Source organism: Pyxicephalus adspersus, chromosome 4 (assembly GCF_032062135.1).
Source record: "Pyxicephalus adspersus chromosome 4, UCB_Pads_2.0, whole genome shotgun sequence".
Taxonomy (NCBI): Eukaryota; Metazoa; Chordata; class Amphibia; order Anura; family Pyxicephalidae; genus Pyxicephalus; species Pyxicephalus adspersus.
Window position 1 is genome coordinate 87,436,023 of NC_092861.1, and position 13,836 is coordinate 87,449,858.

The 13,836-nt window shown below is 35.5% G+C and overlaps 1 protein-coding gene across 1 annotated transcript in view; it reads right to left on the reverse strand.

Moving 5' to 3' along the window:
• The window catches only part of ARHGAP18 (Rho GTPase activating protein 18), a 57,875-nt gene extending 46,819 nt beyond the window's left edge, over positions 1-11,056 (reverse strand). The window contains exon 1 of the mRNA XM_072408887.1: positions 10,811-11,056. Within this exon, the coding sequence (XP_072264988.1) occupies positions 10,811-10,854 (44 nt within the window). The 5' untranslated portion in view covers positions 10,855-11,056. The remainder of the gene's footprint in view (positions 1-10,810) is intronic.
• Positions 11,057-13,836: the final 2,780 nt, after the last annotated feature.

A 13,836-nucleotide genomic window follows, 5' to 3' on the forward strand; every position in this document is an offset into this window, starting at 1 on the left:
CAATGCAAGAAAAAAAAAATCAATGTTTCTTCTGAGAGCTAAAAATAACTCTGCCTTTTATTCTTGCAGTGAGAACTTTGCAGAAAACTGATAGGCATGGAAATGTGCTGCCTGTATTGTTTCAGCAGCTAATCAGAAAACTCCATCTGTGACATAAAAGATTGATTTCTCATTACTGTCATCTCCAATGAAAGATATTTCAGTCAATATTTAAAACAACATATAAACTGATCCTTTGCGAATGACTAAACATACCATCCACTTTGATAACTAATTTGTACTTTAAAAAAATGGCCTGACCTAAATTATTTTCTATTGAACCCAAATATTAAAATGTATTACTCTACTCTACTATTGAATAAATGATCAATGGACAGGAATAAATGTAGTAAAATGTATGATCTGCCATTCTGTAGCTAATTGATTACAGATATGATAATAATATATCTTTTACAGATACGAGCAATCACAAACTAGCAATTTACTATTGATTAGATATAAAAAATGCAACATCCTTTTTTTTTTGATGATGATGATGTCATTTGGTACATTTGTATTTTAAATGCTTGTACTGTCATAAAATCATAAACTACAACCTGTCATTTCTAAATATATATAAAACATGAACCTAATCAACCTGATCAGTTTTTTTCCCTGTACATGCAGATATTTGTTGTTTAAAATTATTAAGCGCTTACTAAAACTCCATTAAATAGAAAATATTTGGCTTGCAATTGTTATTAAATTTCATCATCTGAGTCTAATTAGATGATTGTTTGTATCAATGTGTATGTGGACACCTTAAAACTATAGTAAATCATATAAAAAGAGATTTCCCATCAGTTATGGAGTGTCCCTATCTTGTGTCAGAGTCGTGTCAAAGATAATAGCAGCTATTATTTAAATAGATGAATGTGTAAAAAGCAACATTTACTTTCAGAGTAAATCACCCTACACTTTTTAAAATATTTTTAGCAATGTTTGCTGAAGCTTACTGGTTATTTAGAGGCACCGTAATTATATGCTATGCAGCAGTCCTGAGTCCTGACCAGTCTAAAACCATGTTAAAGGAATCATTTTGAAAACATAGCCAACCTGCAAACATATTAAAGCTAAATATTTGGCTGGTCAGTGAAATATTAAGTCATGAATTACATTTATAGCACTTCTGTTTGTAAATGAAAATGTTGTGTAATTTGCTAAATCAGTGTTTATTTAAGAGCTAATCATATATTCATAAAGCTTGCTGGTATGAAAAGTATTCAGAAATAAATGTAGACATTTCGCCCACCACAAAAACTCTTACCTGACTTCTAAATTCATGTCCAATTAGAATCCTTTTTTGTACTTTTTTTCTGTACTTTTACTGTGTCTGGTAACTTGTGTACAGACTGACAGCCAAACACATGGCATTTTCATTGTTGTACATGATAGGGAATTGGTCATCACTTACAGAAATGGAGGTTAACAGACTGAAGGACCATGTATTGGGATGATACTTTGTTAAATCATTCACTGGAATAAAGATAATTATATTTCTAATATTCTGGTAAGGGAAATCTTTTTTTTTTTAACCCAGCCATGGTTAGGTTTTATTTTTGGATTGCAGGTATACAAACATGTTTTAGGTGTTTACTCAATATGAAAGTCTCAATTCACTTCTATATATTTAATTCCAAAAACATTGCGCATGAGAATGAGCTGTAAAAGTAACTTTTACATTCCCCATTCCTATGTCCTGTAAAACTGTAGCTTTACAAAGAAGCACGGGATCCCTTCAAGTGGCATACAACTAGTTCCTAGAATTCTGTAACACCACAATGACACCAAGGTGAGTTGAGGCGAACTAAAATTTTTGTAATGTGATTTTTGTATTGTTTTTTATACTATGTCTGGGTAGGTATAACACAAATTTCTTGCTCTACAACCTTTTTGTCATGCCTCAGTGTACATGGTCATTATGAGGATGTTGCTTCCAATTCTGGCCTACAGCACCAAGTTTAGGAACCCTTGTGTTAGGATATTGTTCGGCCAGGTTACTATTATACATATATTAAGAATTAGGCTATAGGGCACCTCGGGGGTGTTGGGGAGTATTAGAAGTTAAGTGGAAAGCATGGGAGCAGCAAGCTCCCAGCCCAGCTAATCAAGATCAGAATAAGAAAGAGAAGGAGGAAGAATATGGCAGCGCCCATGACAGAAAAGGGACAGTTGAATTTTAACCAGGTATGGCTAAGATTTAGGATTTTGGAAGTGCTTTAGTGTTAGATAAAGATAAGGAATATGTAAAGAAACATTGTGACTGTGTTTTTAGTACGGAAAGGGCTGTGCTGCATCTGGCAATGTTTGTATTGAAAACTAAGCTAAATCACACCTTGGTTTACCCAGGAATGGATGGGACTTTTGCCTGAAGGCACTACACTTATCCTTACACCCTACTAAATTATCGGGACAGCTAAATATGATTTTTCTATCTGTAAAATAACAGATGGCAAAATGCAGATACTTCTGTTCACGTTCTGTGAATTCTCATCTTTTTGGCAAACAAAAAATCTTAAATCAGATTCAGGAAATGAATAAAACATTAAAAATACTACCTCTTCTGCCAGAATGTTTCTGAACTTCAAAAATTCACATTAACAGTAAATGTGCTTCCATTGTATTGACCACTCAATGTGATATATTTTGTTTTCTGCTGTCATTATGACTACAAACTTTGACTTGTTTTCTAGGTTTTTCTGCTTCATTTTTTGCTTTGTTCTTTCATCATTTTCTATGCTGCTGTTGTCTTAAATATAGAAGTGAAGGTTCAATTAATGCTTACACATTATGTTGTTCTCTGTAGTGGAACTGATATATGTCTACCATCATCTTGACAAGTTAGTGTCATATCTGCATTAGCTTTCCAACACTAAACTAATTCCATGTGACAACATCATAGTGTTACCTTTGGGAAAGCCATGTTTTCTAAGAAAATATACCACCTACCTGTTTTTTTTTCTATTCTAATACAGGTAGCCCCCGAGTTAAGGACATTCAACATATTGACGACTCCTAGATATGAATGGGGCTTCCCTGCTTTCTCCTGTGCAGGACAGAGTCTGAAGGGGGCGGTTTGCATGACTTGCAGAAAAAGTATTTAGCTAAACACAGCTGATGTTGTGGGTGGTCTTAAGAGCTGAGCTAATTTGTAAAATTGTGTAACTCCTAATGACCAAGACAAACTGCAGTTGTTTCTTTTTGCATATCAAAGCACAGCTTGCTCCAGAAGTTAATAATTGTCTAGGTTTCATAAAGTTGTTTTGTTTTTTTGCTTTGTTTGTGATTAACTTTCAGTGAGGATTTTATACAGTAACTGACACCATGCTGCCTAATATTATGTTGAGACAAACAGCTGTCCTAATTGCATTTATTAAAATATTGTACCTGTTCCTACTTACATATAAATTTAACTTAAGAACAAACCTACAGTCCCTATCTGGTATGTAACCCAGGGACTACCTGTACAACTGGCGACAAGTCTATTTTTTACGGCTAGGTCAGTGACAACACCAGTTACTTACTCTCATACCAGAAGTGCAGTGACCTGGTAGCACCCCAAAAAACCTTTACGTACATTGCTCACATGACAGTCTTTAGACAAAATTAGGCCCTATATAAAGTGAGGGACTAAAATGTATAGTTTCCAGATGCTTTAAACCCACAAACTATTTCCCTGGGGAGAATGAGGTCCCGGACACTTACCAAGGTTGATTTGCCTAACTCCAACCATGGTTGCTGGTAAAGACTGGTAATTGCTTTTTCTACTGTGGGGAGCCCACACTACTAATGTAAATTAATTTGCAATATGCTAATATTACACAAAGATATAGATTATGCAGTCATCATCATGCTGAGATATGCTTGGCAGCCTAATAACAGTAGAGGACCATGGAACTTTATTTTGTAAATACAGACAGGATTGGTGACCTTTGTGGATTGGTGAAGAATCTCATATTTTAAGTGGGAATTTGTGTCATCTACAAAACATAAGCAGGAAATATTCTGAAAAAAAAATGTAAAACTATTTTTAAAATATGTATCAGAATGTTGGATGCTAAGCTAAAATCAAACAGTACAGAATGTACAGGATAAAAAGAGACATTAGTAGAGAACATTTTATTAAGTTTTACTTATCTCTATGTCAACATTTTTTCAACGTCTGATTTTTTTTCTACCAATACAAAGCCAAACAAAATATACTCTTTCAATACATTTAAGTGATTCTTTCTTACTTTCGTAGGAGGAAGTGGTTTATGGTTTGTGAAACCTTTCTTATTTACTTCCACAAATATATTCCAGTAAACTATGGGTATTTGTTAGCATTTCTCTCATACTATTTACTTTCCAGTCTCCTTGTTGTACTTATTCAAATTACATAAACACAATATAAAGTGCTCTCACTTTTCCTTACTGTAATCTCTTACTTGGCAAACAATAACACTGCCATATGTTTTCTGTCTGTGTTCTCTTACTCATCAGTTATATTTGGTAAACACTTTTACAAGTCTTTTTTCTTATATAAGTTATCATGTTGATCTTATGAAACCCAACGAAACCAAACTTTATTGGGCTGGGTCTACACAGACGTTTTTAAAAACGCATGTAAATATTCCTTTTGCTTTTATATGCGTTTTTTTGCTTTTATTAGCGTTTTAAAGCAACGTTTAAGATAAAGCCCATGAATGTGCCTCAAGGAAACGATGTGTAGATTAGCCCATTGTAATGCATAAGAGTTTCAAACAAGGGCTTTAAAAACCTCAGGTTAAATGCTGGGCAAAACGTCTGTGTAGACTAAGCCTTATAGTCATAATTTTTTTTATTTGTGTGTCATGATTATGAAGTACCGGTTTTCTTTTTAACCACAAAACAAACAAACGAACAAACAAACAAACAAAAAACATAAAACACAATCATACAATTTAAAGCAGACTTACAGTTAATTTTATAATAATAGCTTTAGTAATTTTAGGGCTCTATTAATAAAACAAGGAATCTGACATTCCCTCAAACATTCCTTGGTGGGAATCAATTACTGACATAGAAACAAATGGACCTGGAAGATTCCCATGAGGAAATGTTTAATAGAATGTCAGATTGCATCAACAGCAGAGGTCCTGATTGAGATTGGACCACTTACTCATAAAAAGCCCTTAAAAGTCTTTGTTATGGCCACTGTCTGGCTGCTCACTGATGGAATGGGTGGATCCTCTACCATTGACTTCCTCCAGGATCATGGCTCTGCATTGGAAGACATCCTCTAACAGAGCTGGCAAAGCAAGATGGTAGTAAATCTCCTCTGCTAGCTTCAGTTACAACAGAGACAACAGGGGGGAAACCAATGTGAAGTTGAGGACACTGATGTCAAGGAAGTACTCTGATGAAAAGAGGGGAACTTTGATTTAAAGGGTGGGGTTGTGTATGGGGGCTCTGATGTAAAGCGGAGCTCTGAATTTCCAAGGGGCTCTAATGTAAAGAGGTGCTCCTAATGTGAAAGGGCTTCTTATGTGAAAGAGCCTGTTTTACATTGTAGGGGCCCAAATACTAAAACTGGGGTCCATAGGTCTGCAACTAGAAAACCATGAGCAGCAGTGCCTCATTAGGAAGAGTTTCTCTCTATGTCACTGACACATAATAGAAAACCAGAAATGTTAAGGTTACCACTGGAAAAACAATAGAAAGCCAAACTTAAGTATATTTATTCTATTAACTATAAAAAAAAATGTTTCTCTCACTTTAGAAAGATTCCTGTAGCACACCCTACACCCTAAAGGGGGAAATGGGGCTCAGTATTTACTATTCTGATTGCATATAAATTAAAGAGGTCCTAGGCATGTTATATTAAAAAAAAGGTTGTCCGCTAGTCACAATAGCCTTTTCTAGATTTTATTGGTAGATGGACTTTAGGGAAACGTGATAAGGATGCAACATATCCATAAAAGTTGCATTTATAGTTAATTGTGGTTACTATAATTTTTGAATGGATTTCTTAAAAGTCTTTTGCTAGTTTTCAATCCAGGATCCATTGAAGGTTTTCTGGATCACCCAGCTTCACTGATGAAAGTGTATCCTTTCCAGCCTTGAAGAACTTTAATAAATCAGGTCCTATGAGTTTACAGTATACAGGCAGTGACTCTTCAGAAGAAGTCTTACCCAACAAGATGCTTCTTAGTGGCAGACACCCTCTTGTAATTTCATCCTAAGGAATATCTGTAGAACATCACACGTAGGACTCCCATGTAGGTCTGACATGATTGGATTCTTTTGAACCTGCCCTCACTCAAATAGGTTTTGAAAAATTATGGTTTGTATTCCAAATGGATGGATAGAGGCTTCCTTATCTGAGGAATCTGGGGTTGGGGGTTTCTTTGAAGTCAGAGAATCATATATTTCTATCCTACCAATTGACATACGGAAAAGAGTTCTTTCCACCTTTGAAATGACTGCCTGGTACTCCTATCGCCTTTTGGGCAACGATCCCCAAATCCTTTGCTATTATCATATCGTTCCATGGCTAAATTGAGCCAAATAAAGACCACTACGATACACAGTTTAGTAAGATTTATGTTTACTGAATCACCACATTCTTGACAATAAAATTGATTTCTTACTCTGGACTGGGGGGGGGGGATTGCTGTTGAATGCATTCTGTAACTGTACTATACTATGTTGCCCTATACTGGACGCATTGTGTTATTCATCTTGATTCCAATGACTCTCTACTGTTATTCTCTTTATTACCGCAATTTTGTGTCCAAATAAAAATATTTTATAAAAAAAAAAAACATAACAAAAATGTGCAAACTTTTCAATAAATGTGATGTTTAAACAGGTGTTGAGACCATGTTTGATGTAGGGGAATTTTGGATGGCTAACAAAGAATCGTGAATGTAAATAAATATAACATAAAGTATTTTGTGCTGGGCAATTTTAGGTCCCCAGGATAAGTGTATCAGTGGTTGTGGTCAGTTGAGCTGCAGATTGCGAACTTTTACCGACCAGTTAGCTATGGTTTGGAGAGAACAGACATCAACAGTCTCCATTATTAAAAACAGTAACTACCTCTATACTACTATAGAACTATCCTATCCTATAGAGGGTCTGTCAATCCCCATTGTAATAGCGATACATTTATGTAAAAAAAAACTACAACAAAAGTGAAACAGAAATACAAGCATATGTATATATATATATATATATATATATAGATATTTAGGCTTTCCCACACATGCCCAGAATATCCTAGAAACATAAAATAAAAAGGCAGCAAATAAAGGTTTACCCGGCCTTTTAGGGCACCATAGCTGCTTAGGGTCTCTATTTCACACTTCATCATAATGCCATTGGAGCTTCTGCTGGGTATGTGAAATACCACAGAAGTGACTTTATTGGAGTACAAAGTACAAGTAAAAGTACATCTGTCTTAGCAAAAGCAATCTCTTTGAAAAGTGCAATGTATGATTACATTTTTTTTTCTTACAAAATCAATACCTTGTTCCAGTGACAGAGAAACATGAAATGAGAATAATCCTTGGAATGGAACATTTACAGGAATTTCCCTGACAGACATAATTCTTCCTTACTGTAATTAAAAGTTGTTTTTTGTGTGCGTTTGTGTGTTATGGGGCATTAAGGATCTTCATACATAGAAAGAAATATAAAATTGACCCATTTTCTATTCTGCTAAGTTTTAAAAAACAAAAAAAATGTTTGGATTGAAGCTGGACTTTTTACTCATAACTGTTAAATTTTCTTTTCAAAAACACAATCTAGAGCGTATAATTAAATATTCTGACTAACCTGGAGTATAGCTGGACACAGCAGGCAACACAACAGGCAGGTCCAGCACCACCAACGCTTAGCTAAGCAAAGAAAGTTGACAGCACAGGCCACAAGTTCAGATAATTAACTACCGACCCCAATTTAGTTCCAGCTGATCTTCAACATAAAGGTCATTTTACCACTAACACCATCATATGAGGGTTCTTTCCACTAAGACTGACATATATAGGCAATTAATCACTAAATATAATGGGACACACCATTTCTGACACCAGCATTAGGGGGCAGTTTATCAATGACCCCCGATTTTGGGACACATGTTACCAATGGCCACCGGTATAAGGAGGCACTACAAGACCAGCCAAGAAAGTAGGAGGCAACTAAGAAAGTAGGGGGCACACCATTGCAGAACTAATATAACCAATAATCCAGGGCATTTTACCATGAACTGTCAATGCATGGGGGCACAACATTGTAACTCAACACTATATCACGAATTACCAACACATGCAGGCATCACTGACCACAAATATAATGCAGAAATAAACCACTACCTGCAAGTATGAAGGGGTACTAATTAAGTGACCACCAACATAAGATAACATTTACTCATCACCACTAAAAGGGAGCACTATACCAATATAAGAGGATACACCAATTTAGGAAGCCACTTCGCCAATGACTACCAAAGTAACATCTCACATCTCACAAGAAGGCACTTTGCCTACCAATGCTAGTTGGCATTACATTGCTTCACAGCACAGTTTATACATAAGATATGTTCCTGACTGCTAAACTTAGTGGGGTAGTGGGGTGTGTCTGTGGCATACTATTGAGGTATATTTTGTCATTACAAGGATTGCAATGCATATAGAATTTATACTATAAGTGCACTTGTATAACCAGGTCTCTGTACCTTATGCTGCAATTCTTTTCTCTGCCCTGGGTCTTTCACAGTCCTAAAACCACTCCTGATCAGTAATCCAGGCAGGATATATTGACTTCTTCACAATATTTAATTTAATAAATAAATAAATGATTGTTTTTGGTTTGTTGTCAGGTTTTTTTTGTATTGTTATTTTTTGACTGATTCATTTTTTTTATCACTTCATTAGGTTTGACATAGAATACTGACATGCAGGGTAAAATGCCACCCAGACAAATGGGTTCATGACTAAAGTTCTCTTTCTAGAATTTTTTCCAAAAATAGTAGATTCTAAAAGGTTTATAATCGTTGTTACTGCCAAAAATTCTGAAAGAAAAACAGGTGCAAAGTATTTATTTATTGGCACATCTATCTTCAAAATACACTTTGCTCATTTCATTTTTTTTTCTTGAATATGCCAAAAATGAAAGAATTCACCCAGAATGGCTTAATTAATAAACAAACCTGCCATATGGTGTTTTTTAACCTTTACTAAACAGGCCCCTTGAAAGTAAATGAATATCAATCTAAATGGACATTTTAAAATAAAACTTTTTTTTGTAAGCCTAGACTGCCCTCCTGTGGTTAAATCACATACTGTTTTGTTTCTTTCAACAACTTTACAAAACCAAAATAAGTGGTATAAAGCTAGCATGTTATGTATATTTGTATCTACATAAATATAGCAAAGTAACGTTGAATTAAACTAATTTATAAATATGCCCGATAATCTACAGTACAAAACAAAATAAGTTACCTAAAAAACAATAAAAAACACAATATGTACTCTTATTTATTATAAGTATTCTTATATAAAAATACTCAGCTTTTCTTATATAATGTGGCTGTTCTGACTTTTTTAAGGCTTTTTTCTCTTGTTTACCTGCCTGTTCCCTGATTAATCTGTTGTTGGGTATAATTATTTATTATATTTATATAGCTATGACATAACATGCAGCACCTTACAGTAATGCTCCTTCTATGGTTATTTGGTCATCTAATGTCCCTATTATTTTTTTTGTGGGGGGGCCCAATTAACTAATGAGTATGTTTTTCGGGAGACCTTTGTAAACATCTTTCCCGGCTGAGATTAGAACTGAGGATCCCAGTGCTGCCTACAGAAACTGTCATCCCCATCCCTAATACTTAATTGAGAGGTGAAAGGTGTCTTCTAGTTTACAGAAGATAGCAGGAAGGACAGGTTCAAATGTACTTAAAAATTACCTAAAAAACTATTGTGGTATATGATGATATATATAAATATAAAAATATTGCTCTTTTGCAGTCTTTTAACCTTTATACCCCAAAGGAACTATTAAAATAATTTTCAGATCTCAGAAACCCCTGAATATTAATCGGGGATCAGTGTGAAATCCTCCTTATGTTGATCGTGAATGTGAAAATTGCCCCCTTTGGTTGTGGTCAGAACACTACTCTTATATACAGCAAAAATGATTGTTAGGATCATGCAAGTGGCTCTATCAAGTGGTGTTTTAGATCAAGAAAACTCTTGCAACCTCTTAAGGAACTCCAGTGTCCCAATAAACTCTGGATGAGCACATGGGGTGCTTGGTCTCACACACATGCTATTAGCATATGAAGCAGCAGAATGTAGTTTACTCCTGCTCCAGATTTTGTTTTTTCTTCCCTGGTCCCTTTTTCTGGTCTGCCTGCTTACCTGGTCTCTTCTTCCACACTGCTATCACTTCTTAGGGCCAAGGAAGAGTCAGGTTACTTTTCTAACCACATGCTATGGTCATGCCGTTGCATATCATACATTTTCTCATTGATATACACTTAAAATGGCAATGCAAAGCCTATTGCATAGACAGTGGGATGTAGCTGTTTATCTCCTTCCAATACTATTTCAACAGTCTTAATATAATTTTTATATGAAGTCATTTATTTTATTTTTTTGAATTATCTGTATACAGTGTTTCAGTGAACACTAAAATCGTATTTGTGAATTTTCACAATCTGTTTGTAACCCCAGATTGAAATATGCTTTGGCCACAGATTTGATGGATTTTAGTTACTAAAATAAAATAAAATCATAAGACTTACCTGATTTGCCTGATCAGAACAATTTTAGTCACTATAGAATCCATTGTGATCTACACAAACAGCTTACTGTTTGTGTGCATTGAAGATACAGTGAATTTGTCAACACATTAGATGGAAAAATCGTCTCCATTTCTGAAGGATGATCAATGTTGTATTGCCTGTGTTCTCCATTATATGATAAATCAGCCTTAGGTCATATCAGAACTGACAACTAAAATGTCCCTTTCCCACCTCTCAAATTCTCTCAAAGGATTCATTATGTGTTTCTGGCTGTGTCACATTTGTAAGCCTATAATAGTAAAGAGGAAGCCATTTCATCATTTTTGCAGATACTCATTAACAAACAGTTTACCTTTAAACTGACCTTTGATCAACAGATCAATATAGTTAAAGCATTCCTGTATATGTGAGTAATGTGAGCACAAAAAAAGTTAAATTATATGAGTTAGTCCCTTGAATATTTCTAGAAGCATATTAGACTGTAACAAGACCTTTTTGTAAGGTGCCCTATGCATTTTGGGGACTAATTGACATTTATTAAATACATATACTTTTAGCATATGTGTCATCCATGTTTGTAACCTAAATGCAGGACAAACCTGCTTGGACAGCTATCCCTGTTTCATCTATGGTTTAGTGCTGCCACTACCAATTGAATTAGTCTGCTTTAAAACTTGGTGCTTACGTGCATATTGCACCTAGTAGAAAGCGCCATACCAGCCAAGGAACTTTTGGAATTTTTTTTTAATTTACCCTGGAGAAAGGCCACCAGTAGGCTGATATTATGACCATTGATAGACATGAGCCTTTCTAGCTTAAATTGGTGAGGAAGCAACCACTTCTTGATTAGGATCTGGAATATACCAGCAACTCTAGCTTTTGGCTCCTGTTCACCAGTTCACTATAAAAGATGGTGAACAGGACCCAGGTTATACAAAAGTTTGGTAACTATTAGGGGTTCTTTTGGTTCTGAGAACACAGAGGACAATGGGGAGGAGGGGTGCAGTTTACTGGGCTGTCACCATTTCCCAACACATGTAGCAACATTCTTAGCTGTAGTGGTATGCCTCATCCTGAATCCGTACCAGCTACCAGAAGACTTACCTAGTATGTAGTTAATGAGATGTAGAATTACTGCCCAAGCTCAACCAGGTGTCCATGGTAAATGTGCACTGTTCCTGATAGCATGGTCCATTGACACATTTTGCCTAAATTATTTTGATCTGGTGAGTTTATTCTTCCAATCAGCCATGGAAGTCAAATCTGTCAAAAGGATGCTGTTGGAGATTATGGCGTGATTGTGCATGATTGCTGCTGGGGTTCTGGCCTTTGCTTTGCCCTCCACAGCCTGGTTCCACTATCTTTTCACTGCAAACATTTTTACTAGGATGCCACTGTCACCAAACTCTGTATTGCAATGTCATATGTTTCCTTGTGCACCCAAAGAAGGATACTTTTTTCCATTGTTTATATGCTGTATATCACAATGGTGCTATTTGTAGCTGTACAATGCAGAAGTCTCTAGACTGTCCTGGGAATATTAGCAGCCTATACCTATGGTGCAATACCTTCAGATATATTTGGAGGGCCACACTGTTCTTGGCCAAGTGTCTCCTGGATAGTATTTGTCCCTGCAGTTCTTCAGCCTGTCTCTCCCAAAACATTCTTTCAATCTGCGGCACCTACAAACATTGTGCCACCCTATTATCTACTTACTCTTCATTGCTGAAGCCCACCTTACCATCTTCTTCATTTTACTGTATTGTGCAGTCCTCCTGTCCCTCTCTAGTCATTGCAAAGTCTTTGTGCGAGCAGCCACATTTTTGTAAAACAGTCATTTTCTGACACTTTGTAACACATTTAATTTACTGTTGTTTCTTAAAAAAATACCTAAAATGTCCCCAAGAGCTGGAGGTAAAGACTCATAATCTAGTTTGTGTAGCCAAAAATTGCAACCTGTAAAAAGCAGCTTTGCCAAGGTCTGCAACATGTGTGTAATGCACCCCTAAAAATGGCCCTAGTAACAAAATAAGACATTCCTCTCTGCAAATCTTACACCCTGGAACACTACATTTAGCTGATAAATGTAAGCTGGAACAGCCGATACAACTGGCTGCAGCAACTATTTTTTACTGATCTCTCAGCCCAGTCCGGAGTATATCCCAATATTTATTCAGCCTACATTCACAATACAATTTTTTCTCTACTTAACATATGTTAAGCTTGTACTCTTAGATAAACTAGGGCAGATATGTGTTTTAATATCTAATCATAGCAAAGATACCATATCTGCATATACAACATTACTAACATAATGACTCCGATCATGTTTCAGTTTTACTTCAACTCTTGTGATATATGACCTTCTCTATAAATTGTATAAATGTGTTTATATATATATATATATATATAGAAAGATTTAGTTAGGTATTTATATGTTTCCCTGATTTTTTTTTTTGTCATTGAAAAATATAGTATTTTTCTGACCAGTGCATGCGCGCAGGGAAAGTGTTGTTCCTGGACGTAGGTGGGCCAACTTAGCTGAACACTTTTGTACTTCATAAAATCTGTGGATCTCTTAGTTACTAACATTGGACTGATCTGACCCCCCTGATTTGCGTTTCTGTCTGCTCCTGTGAGTTCCTTGTGATTCACCAGTCTTCTATGTCTCAACTGCTATATCAAATTTATGATACCGTTAAACTCTTTGTTTTGCTTGTACCAGTGAAATATATAATAATGCAGGCTGTATGTTGTGTTCAAAGTAATCAGAGCGTACAAAATAAATAAAGAATCTTAATAAATGACAGACTGTAAATTAGCTTATCACTAGAATATATACACTTCCTTTTTTCAAACTCTTTCTTAGGGATCATAGGACATTCATTTCCTATTTTGGCAGATATGTTTAAACTGACTGTTTGCTGTATTTGATAACAAGTCAAGCTTTCAAAGATATCTACTAAGAAATACATTTTCTATGTGGGTTTACTGATAGTGTAGCTATGCACTTAAGCCATCATTTG